We start from the raw sequence: 23,799 nt of genomic DNA, 5'->3' as shown, positions 1-23,799 counted from the left end.
CTAATAATAAGATTTAATAATAAGCTTTAATACATATTTTTCTAACCGACATTGTAATTTTCAATCAATAATTAAATAGTATGTTAACGGTGAATTAAAATTATTAATTTTAAAAGAAATAGAAGAACGAAATTGAGATTAAAAATTCATAGGAAAAGTTTACACTGTCACTCGTATCAGATTTAAGTTTATTTTATATCATTCTTATTTTTCTTTTCTTCTTTCTCTTCTTTTTCATTACATTCTTTTTACATGTATCATTTTTATTTCCTTTCTGTCTCTTTTCCTTTCACCCATGTAGTCAATCATTATACTTTTCATATATGCACTCAATATATAGAACCATAAATATATTGTTTTCCTTTTCAAATTCTGAATATAAAAACATTATTCAAATAAATAAAAAGCTGAATTGAGATTTTCAACGTGTGAATTGTTTGTTTGTTTGTAACGCGTTTATGTACTTTTTGTCTTGCCTTGTTAGAAACGTTCAAGAACTTGCTCAGAGCTTTCTATATTACTAAAAAGGAGAAAGAAATGTCTTTCAGTATAAATGTTGAGACCAGAACCTCTTGAATCGCCTTCACTCCTCCTATGATGTTTTTACCTTCACTTTCTTTGTCTTACCAATCAGGTTCAGAGAGAATGGGATGGATACCTGCGAAGGCATTCCGACGCTCAAGTCAGAAAAAATGTGTTGGAAGAACTTTTTCAGTTCAATCACAATAATAATCTCAATTTCATTCAGTAAAAAAGTACATTTTTTCCTCTCTGCTTTTCGTATTTAAAACAGTAAAATAAACCGTTTACCTGAAAATACGGTCAGTTATAGAAGTTGACCACTTGGAAATTGTAACCGCTAGATTGTGCTTAATACTGGATCAGTTAGTCCCTTGATTCGTGGTATTAAACTGATATTTCTAACCGTTTATTAAGATTTAATATGTTCAATTTGACTAAAGTTGACCAGATGTGTTTCCTCTTGTAACTTACTGGATTGTCGCGACATCGTTGGTTAATTGTCGATCGTCTAGAGTATCAACACAAACATGTGAGCGCTATATGTCGCGACATCGCTGGTTAACTGTCGATCGTCTAGTGTATCGACCCAACCATGCGAACGCTATAATACGGTCGTTTTAACGATTGATGTTCAGAGGGTAAGTCGCGGATTCGACGTCGATGTTGGCCTTATGATGTGTTCGACAAACGTACGATCGCGACATTACGATCGTAAGATGGCTTGCCACTGTGTACCCTTATTTTTGGTTTTAACGGTCACCCGGATTATCGGTTCGATCGACATTTGGTGAATTCAAGTAGCCTATAGTACAAAATGTAAAGAAAAGGTGAAGAGAATTGCATAAAACAAAACATAATGTCTCGTACATGTGTTTCCTTGGACCTAGCAATTCTATGTCTACCAAGTTTCCCAGTATACGAGAAAACAATTCATAAAGCAAAGTAACATGAAGTGGTGATTCTCAGTGTAACTTATGTTGGATTTTGTGTGCTTGCAACTGCAGATTTTGCAACTTTTCTAACAAGTTCTTATGTTGCTAAAAGATTATTGGGTTTTATGTTGTCATGTTATGAAGCATGGTTTCAAATGTGCCTTAGGGAAATGTCATGCATGTTAAGTATAAATAAAGTCCCACGTAAAATAAAACAGAGATAAAAGTTTTTATGAGATAAGAATAATATAAAAAACAAATTTATAAAGATTTAATCCTCACAAAAACATAATATGTATTTTGAACAATGCATCAAACACACCTTAAGCATATATAATTCATAAGGGGTAACTTGTTTTTGTTTTTTTTAATGTTGTGTTTTTTTTTCCCATCGTTCCTTATCAACAGAGATGAAAAATCATTTTGTCTGTCTCGTGAAAATTTAAATGTTTTCGTTGAATTTGTTGAAATTGATTAACATGATATCGTGCTATGGTATTATATTATATCAATAGATGAATTAAAAATACAACAATTATTATCGTTTTGGAACAGTATGAAATATGTTTATTAAAGCAAATATTTACATATATAATAATCAAAACAAATCTCATCAATTTAAGTACATTAATTATAATATTATTATTACGTAAGGTATCATATTATTATTATTATTATTTATTTAAGAGAAATTATTATTTTATTAATATTAATATCATATTATTAATCTTAATTTATTAATATTAATATCATATTATTAGTCTTAAGATGGATTTTATAAATATATTTGATATTTTTTAGGGAATATTTACTCTTATATTCATACATATTTTTTCATTAAAAAGATTCAAATTTTTTACTGATTAATGTCCAATGGTCTTTTACATATAAATCTCTGTAATGTTTCAATCTTCAAAAATTTACGTTTAATATCTCGATAAAAAAAATGTTAATTAAAATTTTTTATCCTTTTTGCTGCAAAACTCTCAAAAACCATGAGAATATCAAGATAGTTTGAACATTAACCTTTCTTTTTATTTAGGTGCTCCAAAAATTAACAAAGAATAAAAAAAATTCTAAAGCTCACAAAATTGTATAATTGGTTCAACTTGTCTCTTTCATGGCTATCAACAAACTACCTCCAACAATTGTTTCAAATTTTAAACTAAACCTGTTTTGACTTTGTAAGTGATAGCTTCGAAAGTGAAATCAACGAATGATTTCGATGTTTTATTAACTCATATCCATCCCTTAATCTAAATAGATTTAGATATTACTTAAATTTTCATGTTTTATTAGATGTTTTTATTTTTTTTTTAACTCAACAATTTTGAATGTTAAGATACACACTGTATTCCACCATTAACAGTGCACCCACCAAAAATCATATATTAAATAAAATAATTTAGTTTAATAAGAAATATTTTACTCCTATTAACTAGTATTCTTTATGTTCCAAAACAATTTCTCCATACCTATCTATTATACTCAAATTTATGCCAAACAATTACAATAAAAAAACATTAATTACATAGGCAGATCTTATAAAATAGAATTAAAGAGAGTAATATTCCTTTTAGTTTTATTTTATTTTATTCCTAAATAATAGTTATTTATAACTTTTTTCTCTATAGTATCCTTACATTTAATAAAAAGTTACCAATATATTACCACTTGAAAATTTAAAAGAAATATAATTAAAAAACTAACTTCTTTAGTAAAACTATACTAAATATTGAAAGAAGCTAATTAATAATATTTTAATTAATTAAGTATGCGTTTGGATTTCCCATAAGAAATTAATAACCTAATCACTCAATTACGCTTTAAAAACAGCAATATCCACCACTATATCTAAGAACGCGCTAATGTAAATAACACTTACTAAACATCAATGATAAATTTCTCACTTACTTTTTAATTTAATTTTTTCTAAAAAAAAGTATCTATTATTATTATTATCATCATTATTATTACTTGAATTTCAATTGCCAACTAAAAAACAGTAGCCGTTGATGTCGCCAATCTATTTCTAGCAAGATGCCAGCCCACAGTGTCCCACCGCACACATCCCGTGACCATACTCCCACTCTCACACTCTCGCGTGTTTCTCACTCTTCGTCACTTCCAACAAAACCCCTTCAACTCATCACTTTACTTCACTCTCTCTGTGTGTTGTTTTGGTTTCTCAGTTTCTACAATGTCTTCGTTTTCTCTTACGTTTCTCACATTATTATCGTTCTTTTGTTTCTGCGTTAACGCGCGTCTAACGTTGGACTTCTACAAGGACACGTGTCCGCAGTTCGCGCAGATCATCCGCGACACGGTGACGGCGAAGCAGATCGCGAGTCCCACGACGGCGCCCGCCACAATCCGCCTCTTCCTCCACGACTGCCTCATCCCAAATGGCTGCGACGCCTCCATCCTCCTCTCCTCCACGGCGTTCAACAAGGCGGAGCGCGACGCCGACATCAACCTCTCCCTCCCCGGCGACGCCTTCGACCTCGTCGTCCGCGCCAAGACCGCCCTCGAACTCGCCTGCCCCAATACCGTCTCCTGCGCCGACATCCTCTCCGCCGCCACCCGCGACCTCCTGACCATGCTCGGCGGCCCCTTCTACCCCGTTTTCCTCGGGCGTCGTGACGGCCGCTTCTCCTCCGCCGCCTCCGTCCCCAACCACCTCCCCACTCCATCCATGCCCATGTCCCAAATCACGGAAATCTTCACCCGGCGCGGGTTCTCCGTGGAGGAGTTCGTCGCTTTGAGTGGGGCCCACACCGTGGGATTCTCCCACTGCTCCGAATTCGTCACCAACCTCTCGAACTCCTCTTCTTCCTACAACCCTCGTTTTTCTGAAGCTTTATCCAAAGCTTGCGCCGATTACAGAACCAACCCTACCCTTTCCGTCTTCAATGACATCATGACTCCCAACAAGTTCGACAATGTGTACTTCCAGAACCTTCCTAAGGGTTTGGGCGTGCTGAAATCCGATCACGGCTTGTACAGTGACCCTGTTACGAGACCATTCGTGGAGGGCTTCGCCAAGGATCAAGCTAGGTTCTTTAGGGTTTTTGCCTCGGCGATGCAGAAGCTGAGTCTGCTCAATGTGCAGACGGGGAGAAAGGGGGAGATCCGACGCAGGTGTGATCAGATTAATTGATTCTTTCTTCTTTTTGGAAGCTGTTGATGATTTGATGAGATAAGATCTTTTGATTTAAGATGAGAACGACAATGAAACCTCTGTTGTGCATGAATTTGATGTTTTTGAGGTTGATTATACATACATAGATTTCGGTTGTGTGAGGTGGGGAAATGGGGGAATGGAGCAATTGTTGTTGATCTTGGATAGATGAATCAGAGTTATGGTTTTTGAATGTAATATTATAAGATTTAATTAATAAAGTTTCTCATTTTGATCTGTTTTCTCAGAATTCACGTAGTTTTGAGATTGCATATAAATAAATTGGTGTGGTGATTTAATATGGATTTGTTAAATAAATTTTTAATCTTCATCTCAAAGAGGAATGATTTTTGTAATTGAGTTAGATGAACATGGAATAGGATCATAATCATTGTTCAACCAAATTGTGGGATAAATAATGTTGCCTCTGCGACTGTCTGGTGAGTAATTTAAATCTTTTTGCCTTAAGGGTTTAAGAGATGAAACAGTTAGCAATAATTTTTTTATTAATAATAATATCGAACATATAATCAATTTATAACCACTCATGTTATATGTTTGGCTATAAATAATATATTTAAAAAATTATTAAGGTGTTGTTGTTAATAAAAGATGAATTTACAACTATTCATATTCATGTTATCTTATTGGCTATGAATAATATATTTATAAATTATTCTTCTATCAAACATTCTTTTAAGTGAAAGATGGAGTGTGAAATGGTAATAGTTATCACGATATATTTTATCTTATGGAAATCTTATTTTATACCAAAATCATGTATATGATCTATTTTTAATATGAAGTAATCATAAAGACTTCAATTTAAAACTTTTTTTCTTTATATAATTGAAGTAGTACGAGATTTGACTATTTCTATTTTCTTTTAATTAAAGTCGTCATCATTAAGACTTCAATTCAAAACATCTTTTTTCTTATATAATTGAAATTGTATGAGATTTGATGTTTTTTATTTTTTTATTTATTTTAAATTAAAGTCGTTATACATATGAAGTTGGAGTTCGATTATAAGTAGATAGGAGTGTGGTTATAGAGGTTTCAGACATACTGTGAGATGGAGTTGAAAAGAAGTTAGGTTGAGATGAAAAAATATGTGAAAGAAATATGATGTATAGATAAAGATGAAGCAGTTATGTTGTGAATGTTGCCTATATATATGAACAATGGAGGTGATTGAAACATGCCAAATTGAGTATCATTCTACGGTTGAAATTGTTGATAATACCCAAAAGATCTAATATGATTATATCGTGGAGGAGGTTGTAGATCTTGAGGTCCCTGCAGTGTGTCATAATGTTAAAAATGTAATTGTTAATTTAATTTGATAGTAAGATATTAGCATTTAAAAACCTACATCGTCGTTTAATGATGTTTGTTGTGGCATTATGTAGCGGATAATATGTTCTATGTATTATTGTATATATAGTGTAGTATTACACAAATTGTCATTTTTGTGGAATTCTTTTCCTTCAAAATTTCTTTCCTTTAAGATGGTTGTATAGATTATTTCACATTCCTATCCATTGTTGATGATTCCTTTTGTTATTCTTCACATATTTATAGAATGAAAGTTATCAAAGTTTAATAGCTTAGGTGGAATAGATTGTGGAAGTCCAAATTTGCATATTATATGATTCATATGATGAAACTTTACTATAACAAAACATATCAAAAGAACAATTGCACGACTCATTGAGGAGATATCAATAGTTATCAAGGGAGTATGAACTTTGTTTGAAAGAGAACATGTTTGTTACCGTTATTTGTTACCAATTGTTATTCTTGTTAAAACAATATTTGAAAGAACTAATTCTTGATTCAAAGAAAGGGGAGTAAGGACACCATGCATGTTTCGAGCAGGACATAACTATTTCGAATATGACACAATGTTACTCAAGAAAAATAAACAAAGATCGGTCATGTGTCTTATCCATTAATATGATCGATAATGTTATGTGTTTGATATTCAGGAGATAACGAATCCACAACTGCGTTGACAACTAATGTCATACACTTTTAAGTTAAATGAGTGGTGGTATGAATGTGGGGAGTTTGAAACATTTGTTGATCTTGTTTATAATCTTCAAAACATTTACAAAGTTTACAAAGTTCAATTTCATCTTGTTCGAAATAATTATTAACCTATACTAGTCCCAACTTTATCCTAGATTTTAAAATAGATTGTAGACAATAAAGAAGGTCAACTACTACTCATATCCATAAAATAGATCAAACAATTAAAAATAAGCCAAAAAAAAGTTATTCTTACTATCTATAATGATGTTCATCTAAGAAAATTAATTTTATATTTATTTTAAATAAAATATCGTTAATTAAGTTACGTATGAGGTTTTTTTTTCTTCTATGGAAATGCTGAAATTGGTCTCATACACGAGTAAATATGTTGTCTCATGTTCTTGATTAACATTTTATTGTAAAAAGTCATTCGAAAAATTCATCCATTTGGATACAAGTTTTTCATATAATTATAAAGAAAACTTATATTTGTGTATTAAATGTTAAATATATAAATAAAGAACTTACGCAAATGAATAGTATTTTTCTTACTTACATGAAAATTCAATCAAAGATCTATAGGTCAATATATAAGCACTTTGAGAGTATTCACTCGTTTTCTTTCCCTGTTAATTAATTTTCTAATTAAGTTTTTTTTTTATCTTTAACAAATTCAAGTTTCAAGAATCTGTGTTGATCTTGGTGAACATAGTAATAGATTTGTCATGGAAATACGCATTTTTTAGTTGGATATCATAATTTTGTGAGGGATGCGTAATTAAGGTATGGTGTTTGCTTAAATAATGGAAGAATTTGGCTTTGGATTTTGAAAAGCACGTTTTGTCTGCATTGTGGCATCTTTTTTGTCCCTTATTGAAAGAAGCTGTTTTTGCCCATGCATGTGCATGTGCATGTGCATTTTGCATACACACAAACGCGCGTTTTATGACACAGCTGGTGAAGTTGTTGCAAAATTTTTAATGCATCAGAAGCGCCGCGTACGCTATCTGATATAATAGTTTACGCGGTGATTTTCTTTAAAATCTAATAATACACTTTTAAGTGGTATAATTACTTATACAGATAAGCAATTTTTATCTTTAGTTTTTGTATTTAATATTATTCCTTTTAGTTTTGTACGTGTCTCATTGTTTCTTTAGTCTGAGTTTAGATTTAGATGAGAGACTGAAAATTATTTAGAAAGGTTAGAAATTAAAGGTGATTAATTTTCCTTGTGTAAGAATTAAAATGAATAAATTTTAAATATGCAGATAAAACAGAAAAAGTTAATCCAAAGATATTAAATAAATAATTAAACTCTTTGAAAATGGCCTTTTCTATTCAAATCATCTCCATCATTTAGATTATTAAACACTAGATATTAGTTTACTATTTTTAAATCCTGTGAAATTATTTTGTATACTAACTTTTCATACTTTTTAATATATGAATATAATTTCCTTATTTTTACTAATATTTGTGTTATATAATGATGAGAAAAATAAATAAATTATACTTCTTTATTCATTAAATGTTTGTAAAAAAATGAAATTTCATCATACAATCTTTGATAATTTGTCAAATAACAAACATTTTAAAATTCCAAAACTTCTACTTTGGCATTGGCTCTATGGTTGAGGAAGGAAGAAGCCATAAATGTCTAGTTTTGGTGTCATTAATGTAATGAGGAAGAAGAAAAAATGGGTTGTATGTGTTCTGTTTCGTAAGAAACCCTTTTTTGACATATGATATTTTTTTTAATATTTTTATCAACACAATTTTTCACACTAGAAAACATTTATGTGCCACGTATGCATTACTTGACAAATCACTATGCCTAATTATGCAATCGTTATAGATTTTATGACTTCAACTAAAAGGGACTTAATTGAAGTGTTTTAACAAATTTTGGAATACAATTGAAATAAAAAATTAAGTGGGAATCACCTTGAAATTTTTCCACCAAAATGAAAAAGATTTGAATAATATTTCCTTTTAATTTCGCATTATATTATTAACTAAATAATAATCAATATAGTAAATTGTAATTTTTTTCATTTAGTTATTATTTATAATTGATATAATATCCATTACCTCATGTCTCCCAATGCCATCAAGCTTCACAAATTCCTATAAAGTTATTATACCTCAAGAGAATCGCTATGATGGGAATATAAGATAGTAAATAAGAAGTTTAAAGTTGATAAATCATATAGTTGATGAAGACATAGTAAGAGACATGAATTAAATACAGAAATAACATTAAAATAAAGGAGAATCCAAGGAGTGGAAAAGATAGACATACAAGAAAATCTTGAAGGAGAGGAGGATAAAACACTTTAAATAAAATACTTTGGGTAATCGAACTCTAGCCTCTTTGGTTAGAACGGGTTTTAAATAGTTCTATGTTTAGTTGAAATTAGGTTTAATCCTTTTCGACATCCCTATTTATGTACGAATGTCTCAGATGGGTCCTCGTTTTTTAAAGTGTATCAAAATGGTCCTTAATTTTCAAAATTGATATCAATTGAGTCCTTTCCGTTAAGTTGGCTGGACGACGTTAAAAAAATTGATGAGTGGATGCTGAGATGACGAACGAACGCTCGTCCACCAGCGAACGAACGCTCGTCCACCAGCGAACGAACGCTCGTCGACCCCCGAACGAACGCTCGTCCACCAGCGAACGAACGCTCGTCGACCTCTTACTGCTGGACGACCGTTCGTTCCACACTGGACGACCGTTCGTTCCACACTGGACGACCGTTCGTTCCACACTGGACGAGCGTTCGTTCGGGGGTCGACGAGCGTTCGTTCGCTGGTGGACGAGCGTTCGTTCGCTGGTGGACGAGCGTTTGTTCGCTTGTCGACGAGCGTTCGTTCGTCATCTCAGCATCCACTCATCAATTTTTTTAACGCCGTCTAGCCAACTTAACGGAAAGGACTCAATTGATATCAATTTTGAAAATTAAGGACCATTTTGATACACTTTAGAAAACGAGGACCCATCTGAGACATTCGTACATAAACAGGGATGTCGAAAAGGATTAAACCTTGAAATTATTGTTTTCTTTAACTTGTTCAAAGAAAATATGAAAAAACATTATTATAATTAATTATTACATCCGCCCGATATATATTTGGTTTGAAGCTTCGTATATTTCATCTTTCACTCTTTAAGATTTGATTTCTTTAAATAAAAAATTTTAATAAAAAAAAATAGATAACATTATTAGGGTTAATTACTATTCAAAATATAATCAATTTTAAAACTTGAAACTTCGCCAAAAAGCATGAAAAAAAAAACTTAAACTCTTATTGACATTAACTACTAAGCGACTTAATAATTACAGAAAGAGTTTATAAATCACTTTTTTTTTGTTAAATGAGTTTAATGTATCCAAACATGTAAAAAGGAAAATAAGCTCACTAAAAACTGTCATTCAAAATGGAAGTGTAATGTTTTAATAGTGAAATTGAAGAAATGAAAGTAACTATTTAACTTGGTTGTTTTTAGTGAAGGTTGTGTTTGGATACATTGACTGTTGGACAGTTGAAGCAGTAAAATGAAACATGAACCCTGATTGAGGAAGAAAACCTAAACCGACACAGGCTTTTGCGTTGTGTAAAGTCAAATGAGGAATTTGGAACCAGGCTGTCCAATCCCATAATGCCGTCGATGTGGGACCTCGACTTTTACGATCGTTCTCTCTTTTCCATACTCAACTGAATATGTTACTGCTTTATTATTTTATGTTTCTCTTTAATTTTATTATATTTATATATTTTTATAATTTTTAATCCTATTAATTTGTTCTACCCATATATTTCTGTTTTTTTTTTCTATAAAATAGGTAAATAAATAAAATCCTATATGTACAATCAGAATATTTATTTATCAACAACATTAAATGATTCTTAAACATTATAGAATGGTGTAGGAAGTTAAACATCCGTGTCCATTGATTACGGCCGAAAAGACAGCTTTATTGCGGAATCCTAAAATTGTTTAATTTTGGTACACGCGGTTTGAGTTGGCTCCACTACAATTAGGTTTACACTCGTAAAAATATACTTTTTTTTACCATAAACAAAAACTTAAAGAAGTAAATAACTTTTCACCAACTAGTTTTTTCTACCTAAACAAAACCAAAATCAGAAAGTTTAATTATTTTTTTTTAATTTATTGTGCCGATAATTTTGGTTTTTGTAGTTTTAATTATTTCATATAATTTTGGTTTTTATAGTTTCACAAAGTTGATTATATTTAGTTAATAAATTGATTTTGATCACATATTTAAAAATTAATTATTTTTTTAATCGCAAAAAAAAAAAATACCCTTTTCATTTGGGTCTCAACATTTTTCTATTAAAAATATGTTTTTAATAAATCATATTTTTAATTATACATTTAGATGAGATTTATCCAAATACATAACAAAAATTGTTTAGGTATCTCAATAAATTTTATTTAGATACACAACGAGAATAGATTTATATAATGTATCCCGACAAGATTTTACCAATATATAATGGAAAAAACGCATTTTATTGTACATTAAGACAAGATCTATCGAGACATTGTAAAAATATATCGTGTTTTTGTCAAAACAAAAAGGGTTTGAGCTTAGTAAAAATTGATATGGAATTAATGAAACCCACTAGTTGGCCCAATAATCCCTTAATGGAATTGGGCTTCGATATCCTTTTTTTCTTCCTTCTCTAATTCAACCTCATTTTCTACAAAATCACATACTTTCTTCTTTCATACCAATAATATATATAAAAAAAACTATCACATATACTTAGAATTATACATGTTAGGAAGTTTATATTATATAATTCAAAACCTAACTATGAAATATACAATTTAAAAATTAATTACACAATCTGAAATATACTTCTAAATTATCTTATTTAATATAATATTACATATAGTTATATCTTACGTACTTAAAAATATAATTGTTGTAAATAACCTAACTGAGAAGTATTTTAAAATGTAGTTTCAAATTGATTTAAACACATTAATAATTTTGAATATAGAATTAGGAGAATAAATTATAGAGGAGTAAAAAGAAAAACCCCTTAATTACTTTATGGATCCAATGTTCTTGCCCTAAAAAGGCAAAATATGAACACATTAACATTAATTACGAAAAATAAACGTATTGATAATAGCTTTTAGAGAGTTTATTTAGTAGAAATGGTTTTAAATGTATAGCCATGATTTTATTTATTATTTTGTTAAAGGTAGTTCAACTTTAAAATCAAGTGATACAAAAGTTTTCCATTTAGTTTGGGCAAGCTTTTGAGACAATAACCAAATACTTTTGAAACTTTGGAAGTAGAACCTAATACCAACAAATAAACACACAGATATATATATGCCAAAAAAGCAAAAGACAAAAGAAATAGACAGAAAATAAATAATTAAAGCAGAAGTGTTAATTAAAAGACGACTTCTATAGTTTATTTTAGAAAAAATATATGTGAAATAAAGTCGTATTTTAAAAATCATATATCTATTTATTGTAATAAATTTAGAATTCATCCATTTATTTATTTTTTTAAAATATCCACTTTAGTTTTCTTAAAAACTAAGTTGGTTAAAATATCCTAACTTTATTTTCCTTAAAAAATAAAGTTGGGAAAATCTAAATTTTGAAGCCCACACTAAAATAAATTAGGTCTTTTCCATGTTAACTGTTCTTATTTTTGACAAAAATTGAATTTGGTGGAAGTGGGTGATCTGATTTTTGGTATAAGAAAAATTATTCATTATCCTAAGTTAACAAATAGTATCATATAAAAAAGAAAAAGTTACCTTTTAAGTTTGGCTCTCATGACATTGCTTTTCATAGTTAGTTGCATTTCATTTGATACACTTATAACAACTTGTGGGTAATATTCAACATTGTTCTGAAAACAGACGGCTACGTTTTCAAACCAGATAGTACAAGAACAGTAAAAATTAAAAACAAATTAATAATTTAACTTTTATATTTAAACTTTTGATATATATATATATATATATATATTATATTTAAATTAAGTTTATATTTTTTTATAAAATTGAAAATGAATTATATTAAGTTTTTTTATAAAATTGAAAACTTCATTGAGTACCAAATAAATATAAAAATCAAAATGAATGATAAACTTAAATATTGAGAATAAATTAATAAAGAAAAAGAATTAGAGTGAAAAAGAAATAAGTGTAACAAGATATAGAGTCAACAAATAAAAGTAGCTAAGTAAAGGCAATACAAGGAATGAGTATGGTCTGTGGGACATGAATCAATTCTTTAACACACCTAAAATTTTTACATTTATTTAATATTATTATTATTTATTTTTTCTTAAAAAAATATAAAATTTTATATTTTTATAACTATTTTATCCTCGTATTCTATATTAAATGAAAGTAAAAATGTGTGATGACATTATTTATTATTTATTTAGACAGCACAATGTTGTGAGACAGCTACTCTAATATATTGAGACAGCACAAGTTGAAGTTTGAGTGCAAAAGAAAAGAAAAAGAAAAGCGAAAAACCTATAAAGGAAACAGAACCAGCTACTACACTCTGTAGAAGAAGGAATAAAGCATATACACCACTTTCTGCTTCAAAAATCATCAACTTTATTACTCTTTCCCTTCCTTTATTCAATCTCCTCCTCTTATAATCAACACTTACAACGACCCTTCAAAGTTTCATCACTCCAAACCTATCCAAAACTCCAAAAACAAAATATGCTTTAATTTATTTCACTTATCCTTCTATTTTTTTTGCATAAAAAATCCATCTTTTCATCATATCATAAGATGATTACTTTCTAATCAATACATAACTGAAAAATTTTAAATTTTCTCCTTTTTTTTATATATATAAATTTTATCTCTTATTATTTTAATCATATTGATTTACGTGTTAACTTAACTTTTAATATTTAATAAAAATATTTGTGTGACGATAGTAGAATACCATGACAGATTTTTATTAAATATTAAATGTTAAGTTATATGAAAGACCATAATTAGTCGGTAATCAAATGCATAAAAATAAAAGGGCAAAATTTGTAATATTGTGAAAGTTTCAGATGAAAATACAATTAAGCCAAAATATTACATTGGTAATGCATATAAATTAAGTTAAAAAAAATGTCCCCATTTACCAATTCTCCCGTCCAACTTCAAAAATCATAAAACCATGGATTGTTTTTAAAAACAATAATCCAAAACAACCTAGTCTTAAAAAAGACCAATAATTACAGAAAATTAAAATTAAAAAAAAAGACAAAATATTCCACTGTACTCAAAACTCGGCCGAGTTAACACTCGAATCGTCCAACCCGCCACCGAGTCGGATCCGAGTCCGGCAACCCAGCCCCGAGTCAAGCAACTCTTCCCAATCCACATCTTCCTCCTCCACCTCCTTAGCCCTCATCATCTCCAATATCTTTCTCACCTTATGCCTAGCCCTCTCACTCCCCACTTTCTCCACCTTCTGCAACACCTCCACCAGCCCCGCCGCCTTTGCAACCGCCTTAAATCTCAAACCGCCGTGACTCAACGCGTACATTACCGTCACACAACTCTCCCGAGTCGACGCGGTAGCCGAGTCGGGTACATTCAGCAACCCGACCAAACACTCCACAACACCCGCATCCAACATCGCGGCCCGTCCGTCCGACCCGGAACCCAAGTTTCCCAAAATCAATAAAACCCGGCCCGTCATGTGACCCAATTTAACCATACTTAAAAGAACCGGAACCGAACCGAGCTTAACCATCTTGGACCGGTTACTCTGAACCAAAGACAAATGGTAAAGCGCCAAGGCCGAGTCATGCCGAGTCCGCTCGCTCTCGACTCGGAGCATCTGAAGCAACGGGCCCAAACCACCCAGAACACCAATGGCGGTTTTGTTATCGTCTTCGAGAGATAAACTGAACAACGCGCCAGCGCAGTGTTCCTGCGCCTCAGGGGATCCGAATTTCAGAACCTCGATCAACGGTGGTACCATCCCCGACCGCACGATCTTCACTTTGTTACTCTTCTCCAGAGAAAGGTTCACCAATGAAGCCAAAGCGTTCACCTGAACGTTCACGTGTTTCGACAGCACGAGGGAGCGTAACGCAGAGAGTATCCGCGGAGTGCAGAGTTGAACCCGGGTTTCTTCTCTCACTCGGGTGAGTTTTCTCAGAGAGAGAAGCGCTTCCTCGACTATGTTCTGTAGTGGGCTTTTGAGCTTCCCCGTTATTTCTTCTTCTTCTGGGGTTGCGGCGGGTTCGATTTCTGACGAGGAAGGGGAAGAATAGTAGCAGCAACTGGGGCGCGTGGCTAGTTGAAACGGCGGCGTTGAGGCCGACGATGTGGCTATGGATTCCTCGGAGCTCGTGTACAGATGCGTCGGTCTTATGGGCACCTCGGTTTCCGCGTGGCGGCGGAGGTTGGTCGGGGGTGGGTTTTCGTCCAGGGAATCCAGGATCGGATCTCTGTCGGAGAGCTTTTCTTCTACCGTACCGACGTTCGGGGAGATCGAGGTTTGTACGAGGTTTGAGTTGGGGGTGTCTGGGGAAATCGAGGTGTGTTGTACTAGTTTCGTGTCAGGGAAGATTGAGGTTTGCTGCACGAGGTTGTTGTGGGGGAGAGGAGGGGGTGTGTGGGTGGTGTGGCACCACTTGAGGATGGCGGATTTAAGGGCGAGGTTGGGGATGAGGGTGGAGAAATCGGGGGTAGTGCCGTCGGGGAGTTGTGGTGTAAAGTTGAGATTTTTACAGGCTTCGACGGAGGAGCGTTCGAAGGAGTGGCCGGAGGAGACGATGACGGGGTCGAACATGAGGGAACGGGAAACGGGGCAGAGGAACTCATCTGGGGGGTTTTGGATTTTGGGTTTGGTTTTAGTGTGAAAGAAGATTTTCTTCCATTTGAGCTTGGGAGTTGCAGTGGTGTTTATCGGTTCTGAATCTTTTGATGTTTTCTTTGGTGACGATGGCCATTTCTTATGGATGGTGAGCTTCAGCGATTGTTGAATCTCCATGGATGGTTGAGGCTGTGCCCTCTCTCACACCGTTGAATGTGAGAGAGTTAATCGGAGGTTGTCATTGGAGTTCCAAGGATATAAGAACATTGAGCTGATGATGTTACTGAGGTTAGTGTTTTTTGGGCTTGCAGACGTTGAAGAGTAGAGGGTTTTGTGAGTGGAATGATGATTTGGTGTTGGGAGAGAGAGATTGGATTCCTTTGCTTTTGGAAAATCTGCCCAATTGGAAACGGGTTAAAGGGAAAGTTAAGAACTTGTATGAGCAGTGATGATGATACGAAGAAACATCTTCAACATCAATGCAATGAGCACTGCATTAGACTGTCATTATAATCAATGATGGTTAAGTATACTCTGTTTTCATATAAATATGTTTAAGAATAATTATAAATAGACTTGTGAATATTAAAATTTATAATAATAACTAAATTAATGTATATTCATAAATTTATATAACATTTTGTTTGCAATGTTGAAATAAATTACTAAATATAACAAAAATTCATTCTAATTAAAAATTATATGTTTTTGAAATTTTATATATTATATTAAAATGAAGAGTAGCAGTATCGTTTAATAAATTTTACATTCATTTGACGATTGATGTGTTCATTTTATTATTATTTTAATTAGGATAATTATGTCATTTTGTATATAAGTTTATTTTTGTTTTCCTGTTTAGAATCTCACACTTTCAATTTGTTCTTGTTCTAATAATTTTGATTTCGATCATAGTTTTTGGTCGGATGTCAGTAATATAATGAAGGTTTAATACCTATTTTGTCTCCAGTTTCGTTCGCAAATGTCAAATTAGTCCATCCTTTAAAAAATGCGTCAATTACGTTCTCACTCAATAAAATTTGCATCAATGAAATCCCTTCGTTAAATCCGTACAAACGGCGTTAATTATTTTGCATCAAGATAATTAACGCTTTTTGTACGAATTTAACAAAAGAGATTTAATTGATGCAAATTGTTTCAGTATGGATGTGAAATCGAGATACGAACCTAACAAATCTCAACTGCTCCTTCCTGTGATGCCGTTACTGTGATATCTCTCTTCCTGTGTTATGCTCTCTGAGGGGAAAGTGGGCTGGGTACCTGCAAAGGCACTCCGACACTCAAGTCAGAAAAGGGATGTCCTGAATCTTTTCAGTTCAAAGTGATCAAGAAGAAGAATAATTTCTCTCTCTTAATTTCTCTAAAGGGAAAAACGTACCTTTTTTCTGGTCTGATCTTCATATTTAAAATTATAAAATAAACCGTTTACCTGAAAATCCGGTCGGTTACCGAAGTTGACTACCTGAGAGTTGTAACTGTTAGATCGTGTCTGATACTGGGTCAGTTATTCCCGTGATTCGTGGCATTCACTAATATTCGTAACTGTTTATTCTTAACCGCTAATGTAGACATCGCTCAATATATGTCGATCGTCTCGTGTATCGAGACAAACATGCAGGTTGTCGTGTGAGCGCTACATGTCGCGACATCCCTGGTTGTCGATTGCCAAGTGGTCGACATCACATGTAAACGCTATGATGTTAGAAAGCGTTCGACATACCTACGATCGTGACATTACGATCGTGAGAAGGGTCGACAAACGATCACCCGGGTTATTTGTCGACCGTTGGTGGAATCAGGTATATTACGGTACACAAATTTTATTAAGTGAGGACGTAATTGACGCATTTTTTAAAGAATGGACTAATTTGACATTTTCGAGCAAAACTGGGAACAAAATAGGATATTAAGCCTATAATGAACTCAACAAAACAACGTAAATAGGACAGTTAAATAATCGAGTATGTTAGAAATAAGTAAAGAAAGCTCAAATAGTATAAAAAAGACAGAAAAATACGTATATACACATTACTTTTTAAAGTAAAATATAAGTATATTATGAAATATTGTCTCGTCCAAAATAAATACAATATAAAATTAATGTTAAAATTTATAAATAGAAATACATACAAATATATAAACAGAAATATATTAGCATATAAAGTCAAATAAATTATTGTTTTTAATGATAAATATTAAGGTTAAAAACTAATATTTATCAATGAATAAATTTTAAATTAGATTTCCTTAGCTAAATATTACATTAAGTGAAATATTTTAGGGTTAAATATGTTTTTATCAAGCGAATTTGTTTTTAGTCTCTCTCTCAAAGTAAGGTACATTTTAGTGCTCCTCCCTCAGTAAACCTTAATTTTTCGTCCTCCAAAACTAACGGCGTTAAAAAGAAGCTGAGCTGGCTAATGGTGAAGTGCCACGTCATTTTTTCTCTGACACTAAGTTAATCTGTCCCCCACCGTTCGGTCACCATCATCATTCAGTCACCATTACCGTTTGGTCACCATCATCATTCAGTCGTCATAACCGTTCGGCCATTACCATTCAGTCACCATCACCATTCAGTCATCATCACCGTTCGACCATTAAAAATATCGTCCGGTCATTACCGTATGGTGAGGGACAGATTGACTTTGTTAGACAAAAAAAATTACATGACACTCCACCGTTAGCCAGCTCAACTTTTTTTTAACGTCGTTGATTTTTGAGGACGAAAAATTATGGTTTAGTGAAGGAGGAGGACTAAAATGTATGTTATCTTGAAAGATAGACTAAAAACAAATTCGCTTGATAGATTAGGGACTAAAAACATATTTAACCCTTAATTTTCTATACAAACATATAACTTACACTACATTCCTTTATTAAGATATCCATTAGATGTAAATAATTTTTTTAAATAATTTAAAATAAAAATAATAAAGAAACCTTAAAAGGATGTTACATCACAAGCAAATGCATATATATTTGGTCCCACAATGTAAATCTGTTTATACATTTAATAAACTATTATTTATTTGGTTTAATCATTGAGTAGATCCCATTTTTTGATGGAAATCTCAAATTGATCATCTTCTTTTTCAGCGTCTCAATTGAGTTCTTATTTTGTGAAAATTACAACAATTAGACCCCTACCGTTAAATTGGGCCCAACAACGTTAATGTATGGTTGACATGGCACACTGATTTTCGTTTTAAAATGACGTGTTCATGTTATTTACAAATAGGAAAGTCTTATGTGGAATTTTATTTTTTTAAAATTAAAAAAATTAGAAATGTTTATTACACATACTTGGAAATCAAGAGAAATTGGAAATTTGGTTTTAAAGTTCATTCGGAATCAATTAGCTAAATTAGAAATTTCGTTTTAGGATTCAATCACAATAGAAATTTGGGAATCAATCAAAAAAATTGGAAATTGGAGGATTTGACGGGTTTTGGACGCGCGAAGGTTTTGCATACTAAATTGTGATGATGGTACGATTTGAGATTTTAGGGTTTCTGCTTGTCTGTAATTTAATTTTCTGCATCGTGAATAGAAGACAAGAATGGATGCGGGCTTTACAATTAGTAATTTCGACCAATCTAGTCTTCTGCGACATCTTCGATTTCTTCACCCTCAGGGACTCCTCAAAAGGTAGAGAACATTGTTACATTCAGAGGGTCACATAGTGATTGCGAGATAGTTGCATTGGGTTATTGCAACAGTAGCAAGGTAGAAGAGGAGACAATTGAGGTATAGTAATAAACTTTGAAAGAGTTTTTTATAAGCTGAAATCATTTCAGTATCCCAAAATAAAATAAAAAATATCTCCATCAAATATCCTTATGATACAGAGAAATGTAACACTATGAAAGTGCATATGGTGGCCAGGGAAAAAAAGTGTCTTTCCTTATATTTTCTTTAAGAAAATAATTTCAGAGTCAGTTCTAGCTGTTACGATTTTGCTGTATGAGTTAATTCCTTTAACCTTGTATTATGATTTCAGATATAATTCATGCATCATCTTCCTCTAAAGAAGAAAAAGATGATCTTATCTAAACTAACATTAGAAGTTGAGTCGAAAGTAAAAGCATTAATGAGAACAATTTCTGACATTAATTCTCAATTTCTATGAATCCTAAAATCAAACTTCCTTTTTCCCAATCCCTAATTCGAACAAAGTATGCAGTTTAATGTTTAATTCATTTTTACCAATTTCTTTTATTTAAAAAGAATCAAAAAACACATCAGAATCACATACATCAAATAGTAAACTTTACATCATTTAAAAATGAAGATCAGCATATCACGTCAAACATACATTGGTAGACTCATTTGAACAACATGATCTAATTGTTGCAATTTTCACAAAATAAAGACCCACGTCAAAAATGAAGATGATCAATTTGAGATTTCCACCAAAAATAAGATATGCGGAATGATTAAACTTATTTATTTCATATATATATATATATATATATATATATATATATATATATATTTCATGCCCTCATGGAATAAAAAAAATTGCTTTTGATTAATGAGTGCAGTTTAGTTGGTACAATAGTGTCTGTGAATTTTGTACAGGAATAGAAAAACAATTAAAGTGGGTTTGAAAGTGATCCTGCATTTGATGTCAATGTTCAGAGATTGTAACACATGCATCCAAGCCAATAGAACAAAAACTCTTTTCAAGTTTCAAAGTGTTATTTGGTGGAAACAACTTTGCCCTTTTACACAGATTCCAACAGTCAAAGACTCCATTTTATAATCACAATTTCCATAACTTATTACTAGTTTGCTTTCAGTTACAAATGTTAATAAAGTTTCACATTACAAACTTATTTACTGAATTCTACATGTTTCAATTCTTATATAAAAACAAATTAAAACGCAGTAATAATGTATTTATTCTTCCATTATTTATCAACTTAGCAGCTATAAATTTATCCAAAGTTAAAAAAGTTAGGTGTGTTCTCAATTCATATAAGAAATATTATATTCTGAAATTGACATAAACAAGGTCTATAAAAAAAAATCAAATATATAAGATAGAAAAGATGATATATTTAGACACTTTAGTTAGACAACCTTAAGCCCTAATTGAAAAGTCCTATGAAAAAGCTCTAATTTTGACAAAATGTAGGTTATAACTATTTTGTACTATATATAATTTTCAGTTTGTTTACAGGATGCATCATAAAAAAATTCAAATTAAGAAAAAAATAAATTACGCATGATATCAAAATTTTATACAATCATAATAATCAATACCAAATAATATTTTCTTCTGATTTTTCCCTCTTGAAAGTCTAGAAGAATATTGAATATAAAAACAATTCAGGTATATCAAAAAGGTTGATCAACACTTAATATATACATTAGATACCGAATAAGAAAAATAGATTTATGGAATATATATTGTGATACTAAAATAAATAAAAAAATGCAATAAATATATATATAATTAATTTGTTCCAATCTTAAGTATCTCAAATGATATCATTAACATCAATTATTATATATTTATGGTATTGTTCATTTTAAATACTAAAATTTTGTTACGATTTTAATTTTAAAAAACGATTAAGAAAATGGAAGAAAAAAAAATTAAATTACATTTGACATAAATTTCTAAATTATGTGAGGTTATTAGACATATGTTAAATAATAAATTGGATAACGATACTTTGACAACATTTTTTTGATCACATTTTAACACCATCGACGTGTCATTCTGTGATTGGTCCATATTGATGTTTATGATGATTATGGAGTAATTTTGTATACCAATCACAAAATGATATGATGTTAAAATGTTGTTAAAAAAATGTTGTGTATTATTATTCATAATAAATTATGAAAAAAAACAATAGGTATTATGCTAGTTGAAGAGGAAGCTATAGGTGAGGAAAGTGTAAGCTATTCCTTTGAGGCAATCAACACAAAAAGGTAAAACAAAAGGATGTTGTTTTGTCTGGAGGAGACCCCACATGTAACCTTTTCAATTTTTGACTATTTTTTTATGCATAATTTTGTGGACAAAAAACGTCAAATGGTATCTTAGCATGCAATGCTTTCGTTTGCATGGAGAATGTTGTTTTAATGTTTTTCCAACCAAAGCCACCATTTGTCATTATAATTATTGCAATCTTAATAGCTAAGTCTACGTCGCACTAAGAACCCTTTATCAAACCTATTTGTATATATATATCTTCCTTTATTTGCTAAAAGTGATCGATTCCTTTTGCATTTTCCTACCCCACTTCCTTTACCCTCCCAAAATAATATTTTTTTCAATATTAAATTATTGTGCTCTTCACTATAATAATCATGTGAGAAAAATATTCAAATATTTAAACTCAACATTGTAGTTTTTGAGCAAGGAGATTTATCATCAAATTTTGAACTTAATTTTGGTTCCTTGCTTGTCCATTTAGTCCTTAGACATTGAGCTTTTATGTGTTTTATAACTCATGCAAGGTGAGAACATTCAAGTGACCACTTCTTTATATTTATACAATTTGTTTCTTAATTTTTTTTAAAAAAAATAAATATATTAACAATAAACACTATGCTATTTAGCTTTTATTAAAGAAATATAAACCTGTTAAATCTAAACAAGTGTTAGAATACTTAAATGTAATTATAATTGACACTTATTAATGAAATTTTTTAATTTTTAAATAATAAAATATAACTATGATCTTTCTTTCTTTTACCAACGTGATGAAAAAAATGAAAAAATAAACTTTTATAGTAAAATAAATAGATAATGAGAAGAAAGTGAATAAATTTATTTTATAACAATAATTGAATTAAACACTTACATTATTGAACCATTGTGATATTTGTTATTGTAATTCTTTTTTTACCGGAAAAAATTAATTAAATTATGAATAAAAAATCAATATTTACATTTATTATTTTAATCTACATAAATCATCATTATGTACATTAATTATTCATAACTGATGTAAACAACGATTATTTTTATGTTATATTTATTAAAATTGTCTGCGATATTTTTGTCATTATATCTCTTATTATGTCAATGTCACCACCTACTTTAGTTTAGATTTATCCAGCACAAAAATATCTTGCTAATAATCAACGTAAAATTTTTTTACATATGTTTTCTACCATTGATGTATCTACATCAATTTTTTTTATATAACCTAACTTAAAAAAAAAAAGGTTCATGTAAAGGACTTGGAAATAACTTATCTAAAACATGATACAAAATAGACAGGAATCAAGATTTTTACATCCTAGAACCTAGTAGACCACAATAACATGAACCTTTGGTTTCATTTCATTGTTACAATTATGGTTCGAATGTTCCTTAAGCGAATTCATTAGTGTTTTCCCAATTCTTAAACATAGCTTCTGTCTTACTTAACATTTACAGCCTATAAGACATTATCACAATACTTTAATTATTGGGTGGATCCACACCACGTGATAAACCTAATAATTCATGTTCCAACAAAAGTAAGTGTTGTATGAGTCCCAGGAGGGAGAAAATAACGTGTTCATCTTTTATCACTATTGTTTTTTATTCACATGTGTCTCAACTTTTAACATACTAGCTTATGGTGGGTTTCTCACGTTAATATATGGAATTTTTATCTTTTTATAATTTTCAAATATAAATGCACAATAAATAAATAAATAAATAAATAAAACTCATTTTGTCACATTTGTTTCATATGTTATTTGTTTCATGCCATTTCATTATTACGAGAAAAAGAAATATTCATAATTATATTTGGATTTCTTTTTAATTTCAAAGGGGTTAAGATAAAACAAATTCTCAATGATATTATGAGATTATCTAGCACTGTACTTCACTCAATTTTGTTTTAGCTTAAAATCATTTCAAAGTTATAAAATCTAAAATAAGAAAATTTGAAAAATAAAAATAGTTAATTTATATATGTAAGCATCACAATAATAGGGATTTTACATGGGAGGCACCTAGAGATTTGGTATCAATGAGTTGTGAGCAAGCCTAAATAAGAAACTAGGACATCACTTCCAATCCAAAACCTTAAGACAATGAGTTTGAGTCCTTCTACTTATATACTAGTCATCTTTCTCATTTTTATCCATTGTGAGACTTACTTCTCACCTTGAACTTTTAACAATGTCATCCTCAAGTGTGAGACTTTTCATATTGGAACACCTCCCTCTCTAACATGAGTACCTAGTGGTGATCATTCTTTTGTATTGTCATTCTATA

The 23,799-nt window shown here is 31.0% G+C and overlaps 2 protein-coding genes across 2 annotated transcripts; one reads left to right on the top strand and one right to left on the bottom strand.

Annotated features, from left to right (window-relative positions):
- Positions 1 to 3,487: 3,487 nt before the first annotated feature.
- LOC108344786 (peroxidase 31) lies at positions 3,488 to 4,885 on the top strand. Its single transcript, XM_017583279.2, has one exon. The coding sequence runs from the start codon at positions 3,655 to 3,657 to the stop codon at positions 4,612 to 4,614; it is 960 nt and encodes a 319-aa protein (XP_017438768.1). The 5' UTR covers positions 3,488 to 3,654; the 3' UTR covers positions 4,615 to 4,885.
- Positions 4,886 to 13,730: 8,845 nt separating this feature from the next.
- Positions 13,731 to 16,140, bottom strand: LOC108344692 (U-box domain-containing protein 40). The gene has a single exon (XM_017583147.2). It carries the CDS (start codon positions 15,711 to 15,713, stop codon positions 13,989 to 13,991), a length of 1,725 nt encoding a protein of 574 aa, XP_017438636.2. The 5' UTR covers positions 15,714 to 16,140; the 3' UTR covers positions 13,731 to 13,988.
- Between the last annotated feature and the right edge of the window lie 7,659 nt (positions 16,141 to 23,799).

The sequence above is a fragment of the Vigna angularis genome, chromosome 8, assembly GCF_016808095.1.
Source record: "Vigna angularis cultivar LongXiaoDou No.4 chromosome 8, ASM1680809v1, whole genome shotgun sequence".
Lineage (NCBI taxonomy): Eukaryota > Viridiplantae > Streptophyta > Magnoliopsida > Fabales > Fabaceae > Vigna > Vigna angularis.
The sequence above is the reverse complement of the archived record's forward strand: the minus strand, read 5'-3'. Positions and strand labels throughout refer to the sequence as shown.

Bases quoted from the DNA above. Each gene is read 5' to 3' on its own strand.
- LOC108344786 (XM_017583279.2), top strand. From the start codon at position 3,655: ATGTCTTCGTTTTCTCTTACGTTTCTCACATTATTATCGTTCTTTTGT.
- LOC108344692 (XM_017583147.2), bottom strand. From the start codon at position 15,713: ATGGAGATTCAACAATCGCTGAAGCTCACCATCCATAAGAAATGGCCA.